This window comes from Colossoma macropomum, unplaced genomic scaffold (assembly GCF_904425465.1).
Source record: "Colossoma macropomum unplaced genomic scaffold, Colossoma_macropomum, whole genome shotgun sequence".
In the NCBI taxonomy this organism is placed as follows: Eukaryota; Metazoa; Chordata; class Actinopteri; order Characiformes; family Serrasalmidae; genus Colossoma; species Colossoma macropomum.
This window is the reverse complement of record NW_023494809.1, coordinates 21,414,383-21,437,326: the sequence shown is the minus strand read 5'-3', so window position 1 is coordinate 21,437,326 and position 22,944 is coordinate 21,414,383. Positions and strand designations below refer to the sequence as shown.

The window sequence follows — 22,944 nt, the reverse complement described above, 5'->3', positions numbered from 1 at the left end:
TAATATTCAAAAAAACTGAATTGGATTGAAATGTATGCATCACTTCCACTTGAATAAAATATATTACAGCAACACTATTGTTATTCTTTTTCAGTAATGCATTCATGTAGTACATTTGATGTACACATTTAAATCAAGTAAATTCAACACGTGCACACCTGATTCAACTTCATAACCAGGTTTAGTAGTTGAGTTAAAGTAGGGAAATCACCAAACTGCAGGCCTCGAGGGCTGTGCCTTACAGAGAGACAAGGTTTTTGGCATGGGCTAAGAGTAGAGTTCGAGGGAATGCAGAATTGTGGATGGGGGATGATTTAGGAAAGAGAGGAAGTTTACGCACTGGAGACAGCAGAAACACCACGTCCAAGCAGTGGATACTGCTAATTACAGAACAAGGCCACTTTGTCAAGTAACAGAGTGTTCTGATAATACACACACACACACGCACGTAGAAACCCACCAACAGCCTCATGTCCACACGTGTTAACAGCATTAAAAAAAATGGCAGTAACTCCTACAACTTTGAGAATCAGGCATGAATAGCATTCTAAAAAGTGACAGTTTCCCCTGCAACTTTGTGAATCTTTGCCAGTGAGGCTATAACTGTGTTAACGAAAAGCTGCAATTCCCAAGGGACCAATGATGATGATGGGACATTTCCGGTATTCCCTTTTGCTGCTGCAGCTGTGTCACACACCTGTGTGGCGTGACATCACTATTATAAACACAGCTAAACTAAAGCCTGTCCCTCTGTCTTCCTCTGTCTCTCTCTGTCTTTGGCTCTAAGATGTGAGCCGGTTTCCTCCTCCTGGATGGCGGTGAGCGAGCGGACAGTGGTCACGTCCACCCACAACCCTATCCTGAGCATCAGCCACAGACAGGAAGTACTGCAAGGGAAGAATAAGGTGAGCTGACCAATGGGTGGACGTACATGAGGGGAGAAGCTTTGATGAATGCTCGTTGGCATGCAGGGATGTAAAGAAGTAAAAGACTAATATGCTTTTTTTGTGTGTGTGATAAACAATGGCATTTTAAAGCCACAGAATGAGTAATATGATTTAACTGATTGAGGTGGGAGTTATTTATTAACTGTGCCTAAGGCTGCATCACAGTTAAGAACAGTGGAATTACCAGTAATGCTCTATAAATTATCCTCAGTCTGGACATAATTTCCTGTCATACTCATGATTCAGTTTCTGCTAATGCATCAGCCTCTTTAACAAAGCAGTACTTGATTTAGTCTATGGATGATGTAGAGCTATTCTCACTTTACTGAGTAAAAGAAAATGAACACATTAAAGTTCAACATTAGCTTAGGTTGTATGAATTTTACGGCTTTTGCACAGTAACACTGAGATAATTCTCAAAAGGGCAGCATCTTAATAGTCAGCACTGTCATTATAAGGAACATGTGAAATATATAGCCACCTTTTGACACAAGTATTTCACTAAAGAATTCTCTCCCTGTATTGCATTCACACTGTTTGACACACAAGATAGCAGAGAGAAAAATAAGTCCAAGTGGACATTTCTTTTTAGAAAACAAAAAGGCCATTTTTTTCTTATTTTCTGTTTCTTACTATCCAAGTAATCCCAAATATGGACTTATCAATACATAAAAGCTCCATTCTCCACATCCGAGATGTCCAGTTTGAGTGTTCCGCTGCACAAGTTCTTTTTTGTCTATTTTCTTTTCTCAATAATGGCCTCTAGACAGAACTATAGCGCTGTCTTCTCACAGTGAAAGGATGGACAGAAACAACAGTAACTTTTTTCAGATCTGAGGCAAGAGAGGAACTTGATTTTCTTCTCTCTCTGAAAGATGAAAGATTTAAGTACTGTTAATCTGATGGTGGTAGTCTTGGTGGTCTACCAGGTCTTGCATTGTTATTAGGAGTCCCATGTTCTCTACATCCTTTTTCTCTACAATGTTTTTTAAACTCTGAACATTTGAGCAGTTTTTCCTTTGTTTTTACCCTTCCTTATGCAAGTGGATTACCTTGTACCTAATCCGCTCAGAAATATCTTCTGATAAATGAATAACCTGTGCTTAATGGCTGTTTTGACTATTGGAATTTAAATGAAGGGTGGACTCAGAATCTTTTACAGTACTATACATTATGTATTATCAGACAGTTCTGGCTCTAATGCTACCCTTACAGCCACTGCTTAATAAACCGTGAGCAGTGTTGGATGTGTAAAAAGTGTGTGTGTGTGTGTGTGTGTGTGTGTGTGTGTGTGTGTGTGTGTGTGTATCATCAGACTGTAGGTATTTTAACAGTTGGCAAGGCATTAATATCTGGCATCTATCGCTGCATTGCTTCCAACTCCATGGGAAGAGATGAACTGGACATCCACTTCTATGTTACAGGTACTTTTAACTTCCCACGCTCTCAGTGGATTTCACACGCTAGCCTGTAGGTCAGGAGTGGCAATCAAAAGTCAAATAGGTTGTAGGGCTAATAAAAAACAATGGCCATTTGCCCATTTTCATTGTTTTCCCGCTCCCCAACACACACCTCCTTTTGGGGATCGCTTTCAAGACACGCTAAAATCAGCCGCAGTGGATGTGGCTGGACGTGAGGGTTGTTGCTATGGTAATGGGGTAGGAGTAGGGGAGGGGGTGAACAGGAACCTGTGGTCCTTATCAGCCTGCTTCCCCGTGCCGCCTAACGTGCTTTATTTGGAGAGTCCTGGTGGTGTTCGGGAAAGATAAACATTATCTTCCATCAGGAAAACCTCGAGCGGTTTCCACAGGAAATTTCAAATAGCTAAAGTAAATAAAAGGTCTTTTCGCAGGGGGTTCTCCTGCTACTTTTACTGACAATAGCTATTCAACATTGCCATCAAAGGTTATGAAAAAAAAATCAGGCTTGATCAACACTCCAATTAGTGTGTTATTATGCTGCCGTTCTTATGTTTATGTCCCAGTTAAGGGTCTGTGTTACTGCCAGCAGTTGTACTATCTGTCCTTATGCAGAGGATTTATAGTGTTGGTACAAGTGCTGGAGCACGATTTAAAACGCCCTCTTTTTCATTCCACCAATCACAGATATCCCAGGAGGTTTCAGTGCTTCACTGGAGGATGAACCAAGAGAGGGGGGTGAAGTTCACCTGTCCTGTGCAGCCAATAAGCACCTGTACTCAAATGTGTCGTGGTACAGAGTGACCAATAGCTCCTTAGTGCTGATGAATGGTCTATTTTTTGGCAGTGAGCTGACAGAGGGAGAGTTTTCTCTCACTTTACGCCTGCTGTTGAAGAATCTCACGATGCAGCACTCCGGGACGTACCGCTGCTTTGCCAAACACCTGCTTACAGGAGAACATACTCATCTGGATACACTGATGAAGGTCACAGGTGTGTGCTTTAGGACACCATGCTCAAGAGTCACATTTTGAAGTCCATTTAACACACACACACACACACAAAGACACATATATATCGCTGTTGTCGGATGAAAACCTGGTATCTCCATTTTGGACGTTTTTCAGTTTTTGATATAATTTGAAAATACTTGTTACCCTTTACGTTGTGTCTAAATTTTATGATGAATGGACTAAAAGAAATGACCTACTTACCTATTTTACTTCTGATGTAAGTCAATAGAACCAGAGTTTTTTTGCAAGTATATACAATACATTTGAATGAGCACTTCATGATTGAACTATAAGCTAAAGTGATGATCTTACTTGAGTCCTTTAAAGGAATAATTTGGCAAAAAAAGTCCATTTTACACATTTTCCCCTTAAAACAAATGTAGTTGATCAGCCAGTCATGTTTGGTGTCTGAAGTTTGGTTCTGCAGTTTTGCACTGAAGGCTAACGTAGCTAACAATTAGCTGTGTTCAAACTGCATGCCTAAATAATTGCATATTTGCCTCAAACCAGGTTGTTAAGTAATTTCAAAAAGACTTGCTTATGTGGTGTCTGACACTGTGACATACTGTTATAAAAATGGACAAAAATATGTCACATAACTAGTAAGTAGTAGTAGTGACCCTGAAGCCTAAACATGTTTGTATTTAAGAATCAAATTTTGGTCTCACACCTCTCTTGGCTGATGTACTACTTTTGAGATAAGAAAATATTGTGTCAGAAGAACTTGTTTTTTCATTGCTTGAAAGTTTTTAGACATGATAAAGTGAAGAAAAATTTTAATTTTTGTCTTTTAATTTTCCATGTCTACTGTTCTTAGGTGTGAGTACATACACAACACTTTGCCCATTCATGTGTCTTAGAAAAAATGTCAAGGAAACACAAATGCTATTAGGGAGACCTCCCCATTATCCTCTGAGTCTTACACAATAACATTCCTTGATATCCACTATGAGTCACAAAAGGATGTGTTGACAGATGCGCACACATACAAGCTATATAGAGTGCAGGGTTGAGGAGAAAGAAAGAAAGAAAGAAAAAATAGAAAGAGAAGAAAAGAAAAAGAAGGAGAGGGGTCCTTGGGAACCAAAACCTTAAGCTTCCTGCAGTCCCTCCCTCCAATGCTGTACGACGCAGCACCTCTTTCACGTGGGAATGGGAGCTGGACAGGAGGAAGAGCACACAATGCTACTTCCCACTGTGCTCCATCTACACCATACTTCACATGAGCCTAGAACAATCAGCCAATCAGCAACTGTCACTGAGCAAGGAAAGAGACAATAATCAATTGTGTCCGGGAGGAAAATATTTGGAACAACAGTCAGCTTGTCATGAGGCAATTTTTTTAATAGCCCTGTTCTACTAGTATTTGGCACAATTTAACGTGAGGACTTCCTCAAAGAGGCTTTTACACAAATGAGGAAGTGTCATCCATGTTGCACAAATGTAGCTCATCATGGGGGTGGAAGGATGTTGTTCTTGTCAAAAGATATTCTGACAAAGACATCATGGTTAAAGTAGAACAGAAATATGACCACATTTTACTTACTGCAGTAATGGCACTCCCTGGCATAGCAGCGCCAGGACAGCCCACAGCCAGCTGTCACGGAAGTGGCAGTTTAGTCAACTCAGGGCAAAATGTGACACTGAAATAAACAAAAAAGCTGTCACTAATGGCAGGGCTCCAGTGACTGCTTCACAATCTGCTCTGAAAGAAATACTGCTAGCTCTTCATATTTAACTGCACCAGTGGCAGTCTCTGCTGCACAAATCACTCAGTGCCTTGTTAACATGTGCCAGCATGGCTACCCATTTGCTAACTGGCTTTTGTGACATCACTGCCTCCCTAGAGATAAAATTGTGAAATTTAAATTGAATTGGTGGATATGCTATTTAAAGGAAAATTACATAATATGGCTGTATTGGTGGAGCTGTGTGGCTTTTTGTCTCCCCCTGCAGCCCTGGAGGCTCCTGTGCTTCTGCAGAACCTCAGTGATTGCAATGTAAATGTGCGCAGCTCTGTCACTCTCCACTGCCTGGCCCATGGGGTGCCACGGCCCCTCGTCACATGGTACAAGGACCAGAGGAGACTCAAGCAGATGTCTGGTGAGACTAAATTGTCTTTATGCAGAACACAAACACTTTTTTGACATAACTGTTTATACCAGGGGTTGCCAGTCACATTCCTGGTGACCACTTGTTCTGTACATTTTTGTGTTTTCCCTACTTTAAACAACTTACAGGACACGAGTTGAATCAAGTGTGCTAGATGAGACAAAGCACAAAAACATGCATAGTGTGGGGGCTCCATTACTGGGTTTGGGAACCTCTGACTTGCACAGTAGTGGGATATAGACAAAAAAAAGACTTTTTAAGTTTAAGAAAATAAGTCAATAATTTTATTTTGTCTAAAAATGTATGCATGCTTTGTTGAATATTATTATAATTGATTATGATTCTAACATTCCTGAGTCATTGCAGTTGAACCACCACCTTATATACACTGCAGTTACAGACTGTAGCCTGTCTGTTTCTCCGCATACTGTGTTATCTTTGTTAGTCCCCTTTTACCCTATTCTTCAGTGGTAAGGACCACGACAGAGCAGGCATTACTTGGTAGATCATTCTAGGCACTACAGTGACACTGACGTGGTGGTGACATGTTACTGTGTGTTGCGTAGGTACGAGTGGATCAGACGCAGCAGTGCTGCTGGAGTTTTTAATCACCTCCGTGTCACTGCTGAACTGAGAATAGTCCACCAACCAAAAATATCCAGCCAATAATGTCCTGTGGACAGCTTCCTGTGATCCCTGATGAAGGGCTAGAGTGGACATAGTGTTTAAAAACTCCAGCAGCACCACCGTGTCTGATCTAGTCATTCCAGCGTAACACACACTGACATACCACCATCATGTCAGTGTCACTGCAGTGCTGAGAATGATACACCACCCAAATAATACCTGCTCTGTGTTGCTCTTGTGGGGTTCCTGACCATTGGATAGGGTAAAGGAGGGCCATAAAATGATGCAGAGAATCAGATGGACCACAATATGTAATTGTAAAACCACCTATTATGGTAGGTGGAGCTGATAAAATGGACAAAGAGTGTAAATACGAGGAGATGTACTTAATAAAGTGGCTGATATATATATATATATATATATATACATACATATATGAGTTCTGTTTCTGTGCCTAGGTATCATGCTGGCGCCAGAAGAGGGTACACTTCACATTGAACGTATCACTGTTGAGGATCAGGGGCTGTATACCTGTGAGGCCACCAATGAGAAAGGATCTGTGGAGAGTTCTGCCTACATTTCAGTTGAAAGTAAGATAATAATAATAATAGAATTCTAATAGTGATTTATTTGTATACCAACAAAAGTACACAAAATAAGCATGATAATGAGTTTCTAGGGGAAACAGCACCAGTACATTTGCACATTGTACATAAGATAGAGGACAAAAACCACATCAATGTAACTATTAACTACTCTTTAAATTCTAGGCTTATTATTCAATTATTAATCTTAAGACTTATTTTTCAGTTGCTACTGATGTCTGTCAGCGATCTAAGAACTAAACCAGGAGAAAGATTAGAATATCGGTAGCTCGCAAGTGGACAAGAAGTAAATCAAACTTTCAAACTTTCTTATAAATGCTAGACTGCGATCCAAAAGAAGAATATAACCTAGGACACAATGTCAGCAGAGGGGAAAAGGTCATTACCAAGGAATTATAAAGATTATTTAAAGCAGTTACTGTAACTCTTGTGTTGGCTTTAAACCAGGTTTCTTAAGAACTGGTGTGACTGCAGCTTTTAGATCTAATGAAAGCGTGCCATTCAGTGCAGAGTTTTCAAAAAGAATTCTCTGGAAGGGAGTCTGTAAGATGTTGGCAGAGAAAAGTTGTAGACAGTGAAAAAAATTACTTTGAAAATAAATGAATTCACACAGCTCAAAAGAACCAGAGTGAGTGCCAAGTGGCTGGATAAGTTTGTTTACTGCAGCAAAGAGGGTTTTACCGTAGAATGAGGAAGGTACAAGCCCAGTGTTAAAGGAGCGTCATCACCTAGAGTATTATAAACAGTATAGTTATATTTATAGATAATCAAAACAGACTGAGAAAGTTTAGTAGAGTTCAGGATAGAGGATGCACGCATGGAACAGAGAAAGATAAAGAATCAGGTGTTACTATATTTGCTGATTTTATTTTTGTCATTACCAAACATTACTCACCGCTGCCCTCCAAAGGTGTTCAGAAGTTAGAACTTTTGTTAATTTGCTGTTTTCTCAAAAATTGTTTTTTGTTTCATTTTATTGACATGTATGTGCCAGAACCTGACAGATGAAAATACACCCAATTCCCATTTTGTTTTAACATAAACATGTGATTGTGAAAACTGACACAGAAAATTAAAAAAATACAACGGTCAGCTAAAATACAACCCCATTTCCAAAAAAGTTGGGACGCTGTGCAAAATGTAAATAAAAACAAAATGCCATTATGTGCAAATCATTTAAACCCTATATTTAATTGAAAAAAGTACAAAGACAATATATCGAATGTTGAAACTGAGAAATTTTATTGTTTTTTGAAGAATATTTGCCCATTTTGAATTTGATGCCAACAACGCATTCCAAGAAAGTTGGGATGGGGGCAACAAAAGGCTGATAAAGTTGTGTAATGCTAAAAAAAAAAACACCTGATGGTTAATTGGCAACAGGTCAGTAACATGATTGTGTATAAAAAAGTCTTTCAGAAGTAAAGATGAGGAGGGGTTCACCACCCTGTGAAAGACTGCACGACCAAATAGTGCAACAATTCAAAAATAACGTTTCTCAACATAAAATAGCAAAGAACTTGTGCTTTTCATCATCTACGGTACATAATATCATTAAAAGATTCAGAGAATTGGGAGAAATCTGTGTATGTAAGGGACAAGGCCAAAAACCAGTATTTGCTGGTCCTCAGATGGCACTGCATTAAAAACAGACATGATTTTGTAGTGTAATCACCGCATGGGCTCAGAAACACTTCTGAAATCCACTGTCTGTGAAAACAGTTCATCTCTGCATCCACAAATGCAAGTTAAAACTCTAAAATACAAAGAAGAAACTGTACATAAACAGGATCCAGAAACGCTGCCACCTTCTCTGGGCCTGAGCTGATTTAAAATGGACTGAGGAGAAGTGGAAAAGGTCCAACGAATCAACATTTGAAATTCTTTTTGCAAATCATGGACACTGTGTCCTCCGGGCTAAAGACCACTCAGCTTGTTATCAGTGCACAGTTCAAAAGCCAGTATTCATGATGGTATAGGGGTGCATTAGTGCACATGGCATGGGTGACGTGCACATCTGTGAAGGCGCCATTAATGCTGAATGATATGTACATGTTTTGGCAACATATGCTGCCATCCAGACGACGTCTTTTTCAGGGAAAGCCTTGATTATTTCAGCAACACAAAGTCAAACCACATTCTGAATGTATTACAACAGCATTGCTCCATATTAAAAGAGTCTGGGTGCTAAACTGGCCTGCCTGCATTCCAGACCTGTCACCACTGAGAACATTTGGCACATTATGAAATGAAAAATACGACAAAGGAGACCCTGAACTGATGAGCAGCTGAAATCCTATATCAAACAAGAGTGGAAAACATTTCACTTTCAAAACTACAGCAGTCGGTTTCCTCAGTTCCCAAACGCTTACAGTGTTGTTAAAAGAAGAGGTGATGAAATACAGTGGTAAGCAGGCCCCCGTCCCAATTTTTTTGGAATGTGTTGTTGCCATTAAATTAAAAATGGGCATATATGTTTTTCAAAAATCAATAAAATTTTTCAGTTTCAACATTTGATATCCTTGTAGTATTTTCCTTTAAAAATATTGTTTACATTATTCTGCACAGCGTCCCAACTTGGAAATCGGGTTGTAATTGCAATCAGCTATAGTAATTGCGCTCAGGCAATTACATTATAATTGTAACAGGACTAGCTGAAAATAATTAGCTTATGGTCAGAAATAAATACCAATCTGAGATCCAAGCACAGACACTATCTAGACCAGAGAAATAAATTAGATCAGGTAAACTGAGTTTTAAAAAGTTTGAAAACTTTAAAAGCCATATGTTCAATAATAATCAATGATAGTATTGATTGTTCAATAATAATATTACTACATCAAGTAGACAAGTATATTTATCTGGAGGGAGTGAGCAGATTCAGTTGTAGTCATTGGGTTTTTTCCAGGTTTTTTGTAAGAAGAACCATGTCCAGATTTTTAATCATATCCCTGAGCAGAGTAGTTTCATGATCTGATAAGCATAGGATGATTTCTGCGCTTACAGTAAAATTTGGGTTTAGTTAAAGACATCAGGGATCTGTAGGACATTTTTTGATGTTTAATGTTAAAGTTTTTAAGTCTTTTGCCTGGACTGACTCTCACCAGCTCCACCTAATTCCCAATTTCGTGAAGGTAGTTGAGTGAGAACTAATTGCAGAAAGTCTCTTTCTCTCTCTCTCTCTCACTCTCTCTCTCTCTCTCTCTCTCTCTCTTTCTCTCTCTCTCTCTCTCTCCTTCTTGTGAACGGATGCCTCTAGGTTGTTGTGTGCTGATGGGTTAGGAAGGAAGCTGTCTCCTATTCTGATTTCCTACGGAAAGCCTCTGGTTCACTACCCGTAAACTGTTTAGCTATTTCTACATCTTTGAAAAAAGAGAGCAAAGCCATGAATGGCTAGGGCTGGTCACTGTTTGTGTTTGACCACAGTCACTGACAGTGTATTGAAGTGGACAAAAAGACTAATGAGATAGGAGCATCCCCTGTGGACAGTATTGAGTACAGACAGATGATCATACTCCAGCTGCTGGACATACTGGGTCATTCTCACAAAATCACCTCAAACTATATCCATAAATATCTGAATGTTATAATCATCACACAGATAAACAGTATTCATATAATTTAGTAGATAATTTGGAGCTTTATATAGTTCAATTATTATTCTTTATATTTTTAAGGTTTGTTTTGGCATTTTTATCCCAATTTTAATTACTGCAATGCAGCCGCATATCTGTTTCTCATTACGGATATGTATAATGATGTAGAATGTTTTTTGCAGAGCTTATATTACTTTTAAAGCAGAATTCAATCATTTTTTCAATTTCTTTCCGTAATAAAAGGATCACAATGTAAACAAAGTCATTCAGAGTTCAAAGTCAATCTGTTCATGGCAGAGAGGTACAGGCAGGGCATTATTCGGCAAAATAGTCCCCAAAGACAACTTTACAACCCAAAGAACAGATTTACCACTATTTTACAATTATCAACATCACATATAAAAACTCAGAAAACACATATAGGTGTTTTGGATAGTAAATAAAATGGATATATTTGCAGGTAGACATTGCAACCACTGGTTAAGATCACCATTACCGTAAAGAATTCTGAGTCAGTAAGTTTCTCTACAATTAACCATTTCACATCAAACCTCTCTGAATGACTTTGTTTACATCTCAGTAATAGAACTATACCAAAATTTTAAAAGATTGTTCCCCTTAAACTGTTGAATCTCTATACTTTAATATTTTCTTCTAAGTAAATTAACTGAAAGAACTAAATGATATGTGGAAGAAAAACCTCTGTGTCTGCCAATGTGTTGCAGTAATAAGATAAAGTTGCAAAATACTTGTACTTATATTTGTTAAATATGTATGTTTTAATAATTAACTTCAAAACACTAGGTCACACAGCAATATACAGATTTTAAAAAGAGAAATTGGGGAAAAAAATATTTACAGATTGATCTTTTGGTCCCTTAAATTGTAAAATGTTACAAAACATTATTTAAAATCAATAAAATTATGTACATTTATTTAAAATTGCTCCTCTGTGCAACATTATTTCTTTATCCAAAAAAGACAACAACAACAAAAAAAATAGTCATTTTAAATTGAAATTTTCAAGTTAGGTCCCAGTACTTGCCATGCTCATGATAATAATCCTGTTTGGCCCTTCAAATTAAATTTACACTTACATATATTTATGTAGAAGATGCTCACATCCAGAGCAGTTTACAAGATGTGTAAAGTACCTATCTACTGTTTAAACTGAATCATTTAGCCTATTGTCCCCCACTGCTGTGTGCTGAAACTGAGCTGTGTTTTATAGACTCTGAGTCTTTCTCTTTGGAGATCCCCACACTGGCCTGTACCTGTGTTGTGGCCACACTCTTTTGGCTGCTCCTAACCCTTCTCATCCGGAAACTCAAACAGGTGAGAGATGCTAAAGCTTAGAGTCAAAAAACTACTGCATGGATTGCATAAGCCCCAGATCACACAGTATGAGGGCAGCATAACTTGATTCTTGCTATTGAAAAATCTCATTAGTGCCTACCCAAGTTCATATCATATATAAATACTATTACTACTTCTGCTAATAATAATAATAATAATAATAATGATAGCAATAATAATAAAGGGTCAAAAACAACAACAAATCTGTTTGGTTGGACATGGAACTATTTGTATAAAACAATTTGTCGGAAAAGTGCTACAAGAAGTTGTAACAACTGCGATAGCTAATGTGATGTTGTGGTGACCTTTGTGGTCCCCCATCCTGGGCTGAACCGCCTGATGTCACATTTGTAGAAGTTTGCTAATATCAGTCTAAGAAAATGGCTTTATTTAAAATAAGGTGTTAAATAAGCTGATGCTACACTGAGAGACTACAGTACACTACAGTAGCCAAACACTATTTAATGACACAACCTAGATGGGATGATGTCAGGGCAGACCAGATCAGTCAACAGCAGGGCTCTTATTAATATAAAGTAAATATATACATTTCAAAACCTGGCTGTTTTTGTGCTGTTAAATGTAATACACAATTAACATGTTTCTGTAATTCTGGCCATTTTTAGCATCGGCCTAGTGGCCTGAATGGCAAGTGCAATTTTTTTTTAAAAATTGTTTAAATTGCTTGAAAGCATCTTGTAAATTCTTTAAATTCTTTTTAATGTAAGTATGCAATTAAATGTTCTGTCTATCTATCTATCTATCTTGAATTGTTTTCATTGTATGCACTTCATTGTATTACATGCATAATCAGCTGAAAATGCCTTATTTCAGCCAAGCTCAGCAAATACTAAAACAGAGTACCTGCCAATCATCCTGCACCCAGGGGAGGGGCCTCTGGGTGAACATTGTGACAGGCTACAGTATGACCCTGAAAAGTGGGAGTTCCCACGGGAGCGCCTTCAGCTAGGTATGTGTGTGTGTGTGTGTGTGTGTAGAAGCAGATGTTTTTGTTTTTATTCACTGAGTACAAGAAGTTCAAGAATTTTCTCTTTTTTCAGTAAAATAATTCAAATATATAAAATGTAGAACCCACAATCTCTACAAATAACATAAATTTAGGCAATGGTTGTTATACACAGTTACATTATGATTAATGAAGATATACAGAATGTAACTTAACAGATTTGAGCAGATGTTTTGTTGTTTTGTTGTTGTTTTGTTTGTTGATACACTCTTAAGCAGACATTTGTGTTTTTGTTTATACACACTCTCTCTTCAGAGAAGTCATTGGGACGAGGAGCATTTGGCAAAGTCATGCAGGCTTCAGCTTTTGGCATTGGAAACTCAGCCAGCCGCATAACTGTGGCTGTCAAAATGCTGAAAGGTATTTACATAGAAATTTCAACACCCCAGTGACAACATATCTGTCTTTTGAAATTACTGTCTTTTAAGATTGTAAAATTGTGGGAAATTAAAGTGTCAAAGTGTTATAACCAAACATAAATCATAGAGATAGAAAATTCTTTGGTGACAACTTGGATGTAACATGGTATTATATCAATTTACAGAAGAACTCTCAGGAACAGTACTGTTAAAAACAGGGAAAAATATGTTCATCTGACTCACGTCACACACTGCTTTGGCACAAGAACTGTTCAATGAAGTCACAGCAATGTCATAATGCAAAGATTCTTTGGTCCTCCAACAGAGGGCGCCACACCTAGCGAGCACAAGGCCCTGATGACTGAGCTGAAGATTCTCAACCATATTGGACATCATCTGAATGTGGTCAATCTGCTCGGGGCCTGCACCAGACCAGGAGGTGTGTGTTTCTATGTATATACCTACACATAACTTGATTGTTCAGGGCAGAATAACCATCATATAAAAATATCTTTATGACTTGATGGTTTTATTCTTAACATTGTAACTGACATATTTCTGAGATATTCAGTGACATCAGCGCTGTCTTTTAAATTTATCAATTCACAACTTATTTATTACAATGTCAAGCAGTTGTACTTGTCTAGTGCCACAGATTATAGATATTAAAATGACTTTGCTTTGGTAACAACTCAGCAAAGTGTAGTAACACATTGTACCAATGTACAAAATAAATTACAGGAGAAATTCTACTTTGTGTACTGTTATTTGTGACAATCAGTTTTATCAAAAATGTATATAAATCAACTGAATTGAATCTAAATTAATCTGATGGACAGTTATGGTTGAAATGAAAAACTGAGTGTGGGTTTTTGTACATTATCCCTCAGGGCCTCTCATGGTCATAGTGGAATACTGCAAGTATGGCAACCTCTCTGCATACCTGAAGAGTAAGCGGGATGTGTTTATGTTAAACAGGGTTAGTGCTTCATTCATTAATTCGCCCCTCACACAAAGCTCTTCTTTTTAAACATTCCTCTTCGTTCTCGTTCAGACCAATGTGAGTCACTTTCTGCATCGTACATCCTTCCTGTATCATTGCTTGATATAGCCTGACACTGTTGAACGAGACTGTTTATTAAGGGACCTAACAGGGTCTAGCTTTTTTTTTTACATCCTGTTCTCATTTCCCTCTAAAATGCCTCACTTTCTGTTTACCACAAACACCTCTGTTTCCAGCACAACAGTGTTTCACTTCTGGTCTGGTCTTATCTCCTCACCCGCAATACCTCCCTAAAAAGAGGCCCATCTCTCTCTTTCTCTCTCTCTCTCGTCCACTAGCACGGCCTTTGACCGTGTAAATTCTGTCCTTTAAGTTGAGTCAAGTTGAGCCATTTTCTCCTGGGAAGCTTTTTTAACAAATTTGAAGATGTTCCTACTTGGGATGTCGTAAGATTAAAATAATTAATCATAATAAATTAATAACATTATTTTGTGTGGCTTGTATTAATTGCATTTGTCTTATTTTCCTAAACGTGTGATTGATGTGTTCATTTTGACAGCCATAGTTCCCATATATCATCACAACATTACACAACAATATCTCTGCATTTGTCAAAGAAAACATGTTTTTTCTAACATGTTTCTAACACATTTATCACTGCTGTCTTTCGTTGGTGATGGTATTAGGCTCTTTTCTTAGGCTCTTTTCTTTTACCATTAGTGTGGTGGTCTGTCTCAGATGAATGGAGGAGAGGAAAGTGGAAGGGAAGAAGAGAACAAGAGCCACGTGGAGAGTGTGTGCAGTACCCAGATTGACCCGAGCTGTGCGGAGAAAGGAGAGGGCTGCAAGCAGGGCAGTGGTGAGAACAATTTTCTTGTGAAGTATATCATTTATTAGATCAGTGAACATGAAAAAGCCTCTGTGCTTAATCCATTGAAGAAGACTATTTCTGTTATACTTGCAAATTCTCTATTTTAGGTGCTAGCTCCACCACTAACACTCCACTGCTCCTAGAGGATCTGATCTCCTACAGCTTCCAGGTGGCGAGAGGCATGGAGTTCCTTGCCTCACGCAAGGTAGAGCATTTGCGTGAGTGTGTGTGTGTGTGTGTGTGTGTGTGTGTGTGTGTGTGTGTGTGAAAATATAACCTTACCTTTAAAAACTTTATTTTCCTTGAAATCATCAGAAAATGTCACATCATAATATATAGACATACTTAATATCTAAATTAAGCATTAAATTAAGTTTATGCACAAAACTGCTGAAATACATGCAGTCTTAACTAAACGTGTAATTTGTGGACCAGTCTTTAATCTTAATTTGCAAAATTCTTAAATCAGGTGCAGATTAAATCCAATAAATTGCATTTTATAGAGACAACCTTCCCCACCTTACCCAAACCTGTAACCTTTCATTCCTACCCCAAAACTGTCATCTAAAGTCATAGGCCTACCTTAGACTTAAAATAGCTTTATATTCCTTAGAGTAAATGGAAAACTTTACAGGACAGTATACTGAAGCACTTTTCTTCTAAATTGAGGATAAAAATTGCTTGGTAATACATACAATATATTACAAAAGCAGTTTTTTATTTTTACACCAAAACTGTCACTAGCTCAGGGTATATAGACGTACCTTTCCGAAAATGTGGCTTTATTTTTCATGAAATCATGGGAATATATCAGCGCAAATTCTACAGAAGAACTTATATATAATATCACCTCGCTTTTTTGCCAAAATGTTCAAAATATGTAAGGCTTTAGCTTTGTGTGCATTATTAGGCCATTCTTAGGCCATCAATTAAATCATCTGGAAGATGTCTCTTAACATGATGTAATATAACGTATATATTGCAAATTCCCCTTAGACTTTTCATTTTTATAACTAAACCACCACTACCTAAGGGTATATAGACATATATTCAAATTCACTGGAAAAAGTGACAGCATAATCTATAAAAGGACTTAACATCTAAATTAAAATGTAAAAAAAAGTGAAATCATTGGAAAATGTCACAGAACAGTCTACAGAAACATTTGACATCTAAATTATACATCAAAATTACCAAAATGATTGAAATATACTCACAAGTGTTTGCATTTATGCACCAAAATTGCCAAAATATGTAAGGACATAATCTTACCTTTGTGTTCATTTTTGGACCAATCTTAAATCTACTTAATTTTCATGCAAAAACACTTAAATCATTTGGAAGATGACTTAATATAAACAATACCTACGGGTATATAGACTTACTTTTCAGAAAATTTCCAAAATAATTGGAAAATGTCACAGCACAGTCTACAGAATCACTTGACATCTAAATTAAACATAAAAATCACCAATTTTCCAAAATGACTGAAATATATAAAAAAATGTAATGTAAAAATATACTCCTGGGATTTTCATGCACAACAGTCTCTAGAGTTTACTCAAAATGGACATGATGAATCTCGATTTCTACTGAGGCACACAGATGGTAGCGTCAGAATTTGACACCAACAGCATGACTCCATGGACCCAACCTGCCTTGTGTCAACGGTCCAGGCTAGTGGAGGTGGTGTAATGGTGTGGGGGATGTTTTCTTGGCACAGTCATCGCTTGAATGCCACAGCCTAATTGAGTATTAAGCCTGACCATGTGCATCTCTTAATGGCCACAATTTACCAATCTTCTAATGACTATTTCCGGCATGATACTGCACCATATCATAAAGCAAAAGTCATCTCATTGTCATTAACATGACCATCAGTTCAATGTTCTTCAGCTCTACTCATTATTAATATAGTGTACCTAATAAAGTGCCTAATTTTCATGCAACCTTTAGGCTTACCTTAGATTAAAAATAGCTTTAGTTTCCTTACCGTAAATGGAAAATGTCACAGGACGGTATACTGAAGCATTTATTGTCCAGCTTAATAATATAAAATCGCTTGTTAAAGTAATTGTTAAATTGTTAAAATACATAGAACTATAGTCTTACCTTCATGTGAATTTTGAAGTGTTATTGAATCTGCTTCTTTTTCACTGAAAAACACTTAAATCATTTGTAAAACATCTCCATGTGGTGTGATATATCCAATGTATTGCAAATTCTTTTTAAAGCAGCCTTTCATTTTTACACCAAAACTGTCATTAGCTCAGGGTATACAGACTTACCTTTCAGAAATTCTACATAAAAAGTGTGCATTCAAGTGTCATTCTTAAATCCACTTAATTTTCATTCAGACTTAAATTATTTGGAATATGTCTCCACATGATGTAAAATAACCAATGCAACCATTGCAAGTTCCTCTTAGAAAGGACCTTTTATTATAACCCCTAATCCACCACTACCTTCCATAAGTAGGTGTCTCCAAACCTTTTACTGCTATTGTATGTGTCTTCATATATTTGTGTCTTAATGTATTTGTTTTTTAACTGTGTGTGTGTGTGTGTGTGTGTGTCTGTGACAGTGTATCCATCGAGACCTTGCTGCCCGAAACATCTTGTTGTCCGAAAACAATGTTGTGAAAATCTGTGATTTTGGCCTGGCTCGGGACCTTTACAAAGACCTTGACTACGTACGCAAGGGGGACGTGAGTACAGGCCTTTGTTCACCACTGCCTGCAAAACAGAACACAGAGTGAAGGGGAATAGAAATAATTCCTTAATTGGCTGGTTACATCATGCTTTACATTGTAGGCTCGTTTACCTCTGAAATGGATGTCACCAGAATCGATCTTCGACAAGGTTTTCACGCCTCAGAGTGATGTCTGGTCATTCGGAGTTCTGCTGTGGGAGATCTTCTCACTTGGTACTGATCATATATGTCACTGTCATACTAAAATGCTTTCACTAGGGACAATGATTTATGCTCTATCATCACCACTGCTGTGTGAGCAGAGGTGAAGCTTAACAATTGGTTTTCATGGTGTGTGGATGAAATATTTGTAAGATGTGGTAAGTTATTAACCCATTCTTCTTTAGTACTGGTACTCTATGCTAAAAATGTGTTTCTGGTTTTCTGTGGTGTGTAGGGGCATCCCCATATCCAGGCCTTAACATGGATGAGGAGTTTTGCCACAGACTAAAACAAGGAACTCGCATGCGTGCTCCAGAGTACAGCACCCCTGAAATGTGAGTATGCACATAGTGCGCAGAGGATATGAAAAGAAAATGTCACAGGACAGTTTGTTGGTGGCAGCAGTTAAATAATTACAAACCAAAAAAATGCAGGATAGGGAATTGTTGGCTTCCATTTATCCTCCATTTAAGAGATGATGATAAGAAAATTCTTTTTCAGCTACAACATCATGTTAACATGCTGGGAGAAAAATCCTGCAGATAGACCCACATTCACTGCACTAGTCAGCACATTGGGAGACCTGCTGCAAGCCCGTGTCCAGCAGGTACACTCTGTTCTTTTATTAAAACCTCCCCTTTACAGTAAGTTGTGTTAGATGCCTAAGCCCTTATCTTAAGACTTAGTATTCAGTAACTACGTGGAAAACAATGCCAAATTATTCAGTTATGATTAAGGTATAGGAGTGAGGAGTGGAAGTCTGAACCCGGCTGGTCTATGAATGTTAAAATGCTTTTTTCTTTCCATTTTTCTGTCTTTATTAAGGATGGGAAGGATTACATTCCCTTGAAAACGTTTCTGTGTGGAGAGAGTGGCACACACCAGGGAAGCCAGAGGTATATCTACATTCAGTCACAGTGGCTGTGGGAAAAAATGTGGACAGTGATTCTCAGGAAAGTGAAAAATTAATGTTTTGTTTTCTCATCTGCTGCAGCTACATCAATACCAGAATTGAAACCATCACCACTTTTGAAGAGGATCTCAACAGAGAAGTCCCAGATGTATGTTCCTCAGTGAACACACTGCAGTCACTGCAGTGAAATGCAATACAGGGATTTCAGATTTACTAACCAGATGTAAAACACACGCACGACTTGTGTAATCCAGATAGATTGGGGTGAGTCATCACAACTGAAAAAGACTTTTTGTGGACTAATAATGCATTTGAAATATGTGCTTTTTAGGATTCCCTGTATGACAGTGGCATAGTTCTCCCCTCTGAAGAATTTCTTTGGCCGAAATGGAGCAACAAATTCAAAACCAAGATAACCAAGTGAGTGTACTGAAATGACCAGTTTTTTTGTGCTGTGGGCAATGGCCTACTTTCTTTTACTGGAGGCCAAAATGGCCAACAAATATGTTCTGTGCATTATGATTTATGCATACCCTTTCATACGTTTACATGAACAAACTATGACATTTATGCTTTTACATGCAACAAAAATGGGGCTGGCCTGAGCAGCATTTTATAGGTTTTGAATTCTCATTGGCATTTCTGAATAAGTATCCGAATGCTTGTGCTCAAGACTACCTTTAGATTTTGTGTTTTTTAGTTAATATGTGTCTTAGTCCATTAAATATCAAGTTTTTTCAACTTTCTGCATTTTTGTAGTCTAGTTTAGGCCATGAATTTAAGGTTTAAAAAAGGATGAAGCTTCTGAGTACTAGACAGAGCAACGAATACCACTGTGACAAACAAATACTCAAATATTCTAATTATTCGGACAGTTCTAGCTAAAATTGATAATTTAAAAACTGAACATTTAAAACTTCCTAAATCACATCTTAAAACATTAAGAATCACATAAAAATCACTGTTGTATTTTTAGTGTTTCATGACTTTCATTATGAAACATGTTGAAGTCCAGATGGTCACATCACATTTTTTTGTTAATGTCCTGGTTCTGTTAAGACTTTTACACCAATATTACTTTATTGCTGATTGCAGGTTCTTTTCCAAGTGTCGCTGCCAGGAAAAGATACAGCCCACTCCAGTGCTTCCCTGTATGAGCAGTGCCCCCTGTGGCAGAGGGGAGAACGATGCTAATGTTATTCCCTCTGATTTGGAATCTGATGGTTGTGGCTCTCCTCCCCCTGACTATGATGCTGCGCTCCTCTACCCCTCTCTTTAACACATTCACTCCTTCAGCCAGGCTGAGATGAACTTACGCATTTTTCCTCTAGTGCTGTGACTTGGCATTACTGTCAGACAGTGTTTATTGATAGCTGCAGGCACTGGAAGTGGGTTAAAAAGAAAACAGAAAAAGATCAGCACTGCTTCAGAAGTACAAATTTGAGGATACAAAGATCCAGTTGATGGCAGTAATTTAATGTGCTCCATTTTTGTGCAAATTAGAAAAAAGCAAGATCTCACGTTTTTAACTTAAACTCTATTGGCTGTGGCTAGAGATCTCAAATGAAGAGCACATCTCGCCACAAATCTTGGAAAGTTTCCAGTATATTAGCTTTTAATATTTCAGTAGTTAAAGCCTGTATTTGATTACTTACTACATATATGTAAGCAAGATTATAAAACAGGGACTCAAAGTGTGATGACAATTGTTTAAAATCTCATTTTAAAGAAAGGCTGGGCTGATAGATGTTAGTGCATATTCTAGCAAATATAGGGGCCTTGTTACTGTCTTCTTTTTAAAAGATTTTCTGTCTGGTCCTTTGAGACACCTGGCAAATCCCTATTTTTGAATTTGGATTTCTTTACACATCTGAACTAGGTAACCAGCAAGCCACATGCTTTACAAATAATACAACAAACCCCTTAAATACCAAAATAGTGGGCTTCTAGAAAAAAAATATTACTGGCTTAAGTAAGTCAGGAGAATACTCTGCATTTCTATTACAAATAAATGTCACATTGTTGGTTCTGAGTTAAGGCTGGATTGGGAAGCCATTGTGCTTCCTGACTGCCAAAGTCACCAGGGTTCCTATCTCAGCCAGGCTGTCGCTGTCCATACCTCATGGTGCTGAAAGACTCCACATGGCAATCCATTCTTCATGTGTAATGTCTTTCTCTTTCCACCTTACCTGCCCTTCCTGACCTCTCACATCATCAGTGCTATAAACAAATCAAGTAGAAATGTATTAGGCCATTAATCTATCTATCACCTCAGTCTACACAGCCTCACTTTAACAGTCCCTTAAAAATTCCTTGTTAGTATAAAAAATTACACAATTGTTAATTCAAAGCCTTAATTTTCCAGATTTCCTTCACTACCTATGACCAAATATTTCAAGTTAATGAATCTAATTTTCATTGCATTTTTAGATTTGATCTACCCCAATCCTTCTCACTGGGAACATTGACAGAGACCTCATGCGGCAGAGCCCTTTATATTTTGGAAGCACTATAGACACTTTAATATACAGAATGGCATATAATTCAGCTTTCATTTAAACTTAAGTCTTATTTCTAATCTCATCGCCCATCCTTTCCATCACATATGTCAGTGTTTCCTCCAAAGTATCCTTTAAAGGAAATGTCTCTGAAACTCTACAGAGGGACTGGGCCATCGTCACTTTATTATACTTTTTTCACTGAGCAGCTAAATCTTTCTATTTATCTACTGTAGTGCACTAACTACAACCTTAGGCTTCTGTAGGTAAGGTGCATGACATTCAACTGTAGAGCATCACAAATGTCACAGATCTGTGTTGCCTAAGCATATGCTGGAAGTCTACAACAGACTATATTTATTTACACCAACTACCGCAGCAATACTGCAGCAATAAGTATGCTGAATTTAATCTATGAAGCTACTGAAGAGGAAGCCACGTCAGTGGTTTTGACACAGTTAACAATGTAAGTCTATTATGTATCACTAGATATTTATGACATTTAAGATATAAGCTTCTGGAACACATTTATTGAAGTGTTACAAAGTATATAGCAGTAGCAGAATAAAAATGAAGTATAATGTAAAAAGCAGAATGCTGTTATGCACCATGGTCAGTGTTGTGTCTTGGTAACGTAGGGATTTCCAAACTGGTTTCTGTGCATGAATGATAATGAAGGTGATGTAATATGACTTGTGTTTGCAAAACTGAAACCTACATCCCAAACCTAGACACTGAACTGCAAGAAATACACTGAATGGCACTGTAAAGTTTTGTATTCTTTATTAAAATACTGTTGTACACACAAATATTGCAAAATGTGAGACAATGAACACAAGAAGGGCATAAAAAGTACTAAGATTGTGAGTGAGTGTGTGTATCTGTCTGAGGGTCAGCACAAATTTTTATTGGAGTGCGATTCCTGGGGTACAGGGGTCATCATGATATGAGTATTGGCTGTGTGTTGGCTGGGTACGTTGGAAGGGTGAGTGAGTGAGTTTTTGGGGAAGAGAAAGGTTGGCACCAGATTCACCAAGTTCTTACTGACTGCTCTTTTTGCTAAAAACAGGCAAAAGAAACGACAATACACGATTCTAACACAGCATCCTCACGTCAGCTCAGTATAACATGCTCCACCCTGACCCCCTCTCTGTCCAGTGTGGATCAGCCAAACCTGCTGCTCAAGTCCCGCCCATTTCCACTGCAGCTTCCACTTACTGATTGGAAAGGGTCACCAATGACAGGTCAAACACATTCAATCATTGGCTTATTCGGGAGTCGTCCTGAGAGAATTCCAAACTGCTCTGAGTGCAAAACAAACAAAAAAAAAGAAAAAAAAAAACACACACCCTCCCACGCCCCATGACCCCACTTTTACCTGGGTTGGAGGTCAAACTGTGGCTGCCTTGTGTTTTCCAGCAAGTTGCCATCACATGATCTGTATGTCAAAAAACAAAAGCTAAATCAAACACAACCCCCAACTAGCTCCGCCCCCTCTGCCCCTCCTTCCCAGGAACTCCTGCTGGGATTGGTCCACAGAACTTTACATCACTGAAGTGAGTGTGAGCTTCTAGCATCTCATCATGCATCACTGCACAACAGCTGGGCACAAAAGACAACCAGCAAGTATTACATCACATAAGAGCTCTATTGATTCACCAAGTCCAATACGACACCAGTCTAGAG

The 22,944-nt window shown here is 38.0% G+C and overlaps 1 protein-coding gene across 1 annotated transcript in view; it reads left to right on the top strand.

Moving 5' to 3' along the window:
* The window catches only part of flt1 (fms related receptor tyrosine kinase 1), a 39,934-nt gene extending 17,809 nt beyond the window's left edge, over nucleotides 1–22,125 (top strand). The window contains exons 11-30 of the mRNA XM_036558114.1: nucleotides 788–905; nucleotides 2,263–2,371; nucleotides 3,053–3,358; nucleotides 5,335–5,481; nucleotides 6,576–6,707; nucleotides 11,550–11,653; nucleotides 12,509–12,644; nucleotides 12,957–13,061; nucleotides 13,386–13,499; nucleotides 13,951–14,039; nucleotides 14,784–14,922; nucleotides 15,042–15,139; nucleotides 17,519–17,641; nucleotides 17,748–17,859; nucleotides 18,083–18,182; nucleotides 18,349–18,454; nucleotides 18,673–18,743; nucleotides 18,842–18,908; nucleotides 19,092–19,180; nucleotides 19,856–22,125. Coding sequence (XP_036414007.1) covers nucleotides 788–905; nucleotides 2,263–2,371; nucleotides 3,053–3,358; nucleotides 5,335–5,481; nucleotides 6,576–6,707; nucleotides 11,550–11,653; nucleotides 12,509–12,644; nucleotides 12,957–13,061; nucleotides 13,386–13,499; nucleotides 13,951–14,039; nucleotides 14,784–14,922; nucleotides 15,042–15,139; nucleotides 17,519–17,641; nucleotides 17,748–17,859; nucleotides 18,083–18,182; nucleotides 18,349–18,454; nucleotides 18,673–18,743; nucleotides 18,842–18,908; nucleotides 19,092–19,180; nucleotides 19,856–20,039 — 2,449 coding nt within the window. The 3' untranslated portion in view covers nucleotides 20,040–22,125. The remainder of the gene's footprint in view (nucleotides 1–787; nucleotides 906–2,262; nucleotides 2,372–3,052; nucleotides 3,359–5,334; nucleotides 5,482–6,575; nucleotides 6,708–11,549; nucleotides 11,654–12,508; nucleotides 12,645–12,956; nucleotides 13,062–13,385; nucleotides 13,500–13,950; nucleotides 14,040–14,783; nucleotides 14,923–15,041; nucleotides 15,140–17,518; nucleotides 17,642–17,747; nucleotides 17,860–18,082; nucleotides 18,183–18,348; nucleotides 18,455–18,672; nucleotides 18,744–18,841; nucleotides 18,909–19,091; nucleotides 19,181–19,855) is intronic.
* The last annotated feature ends 819 nt before the right edge of the window (nucleotides 22,126–22,944 follow it).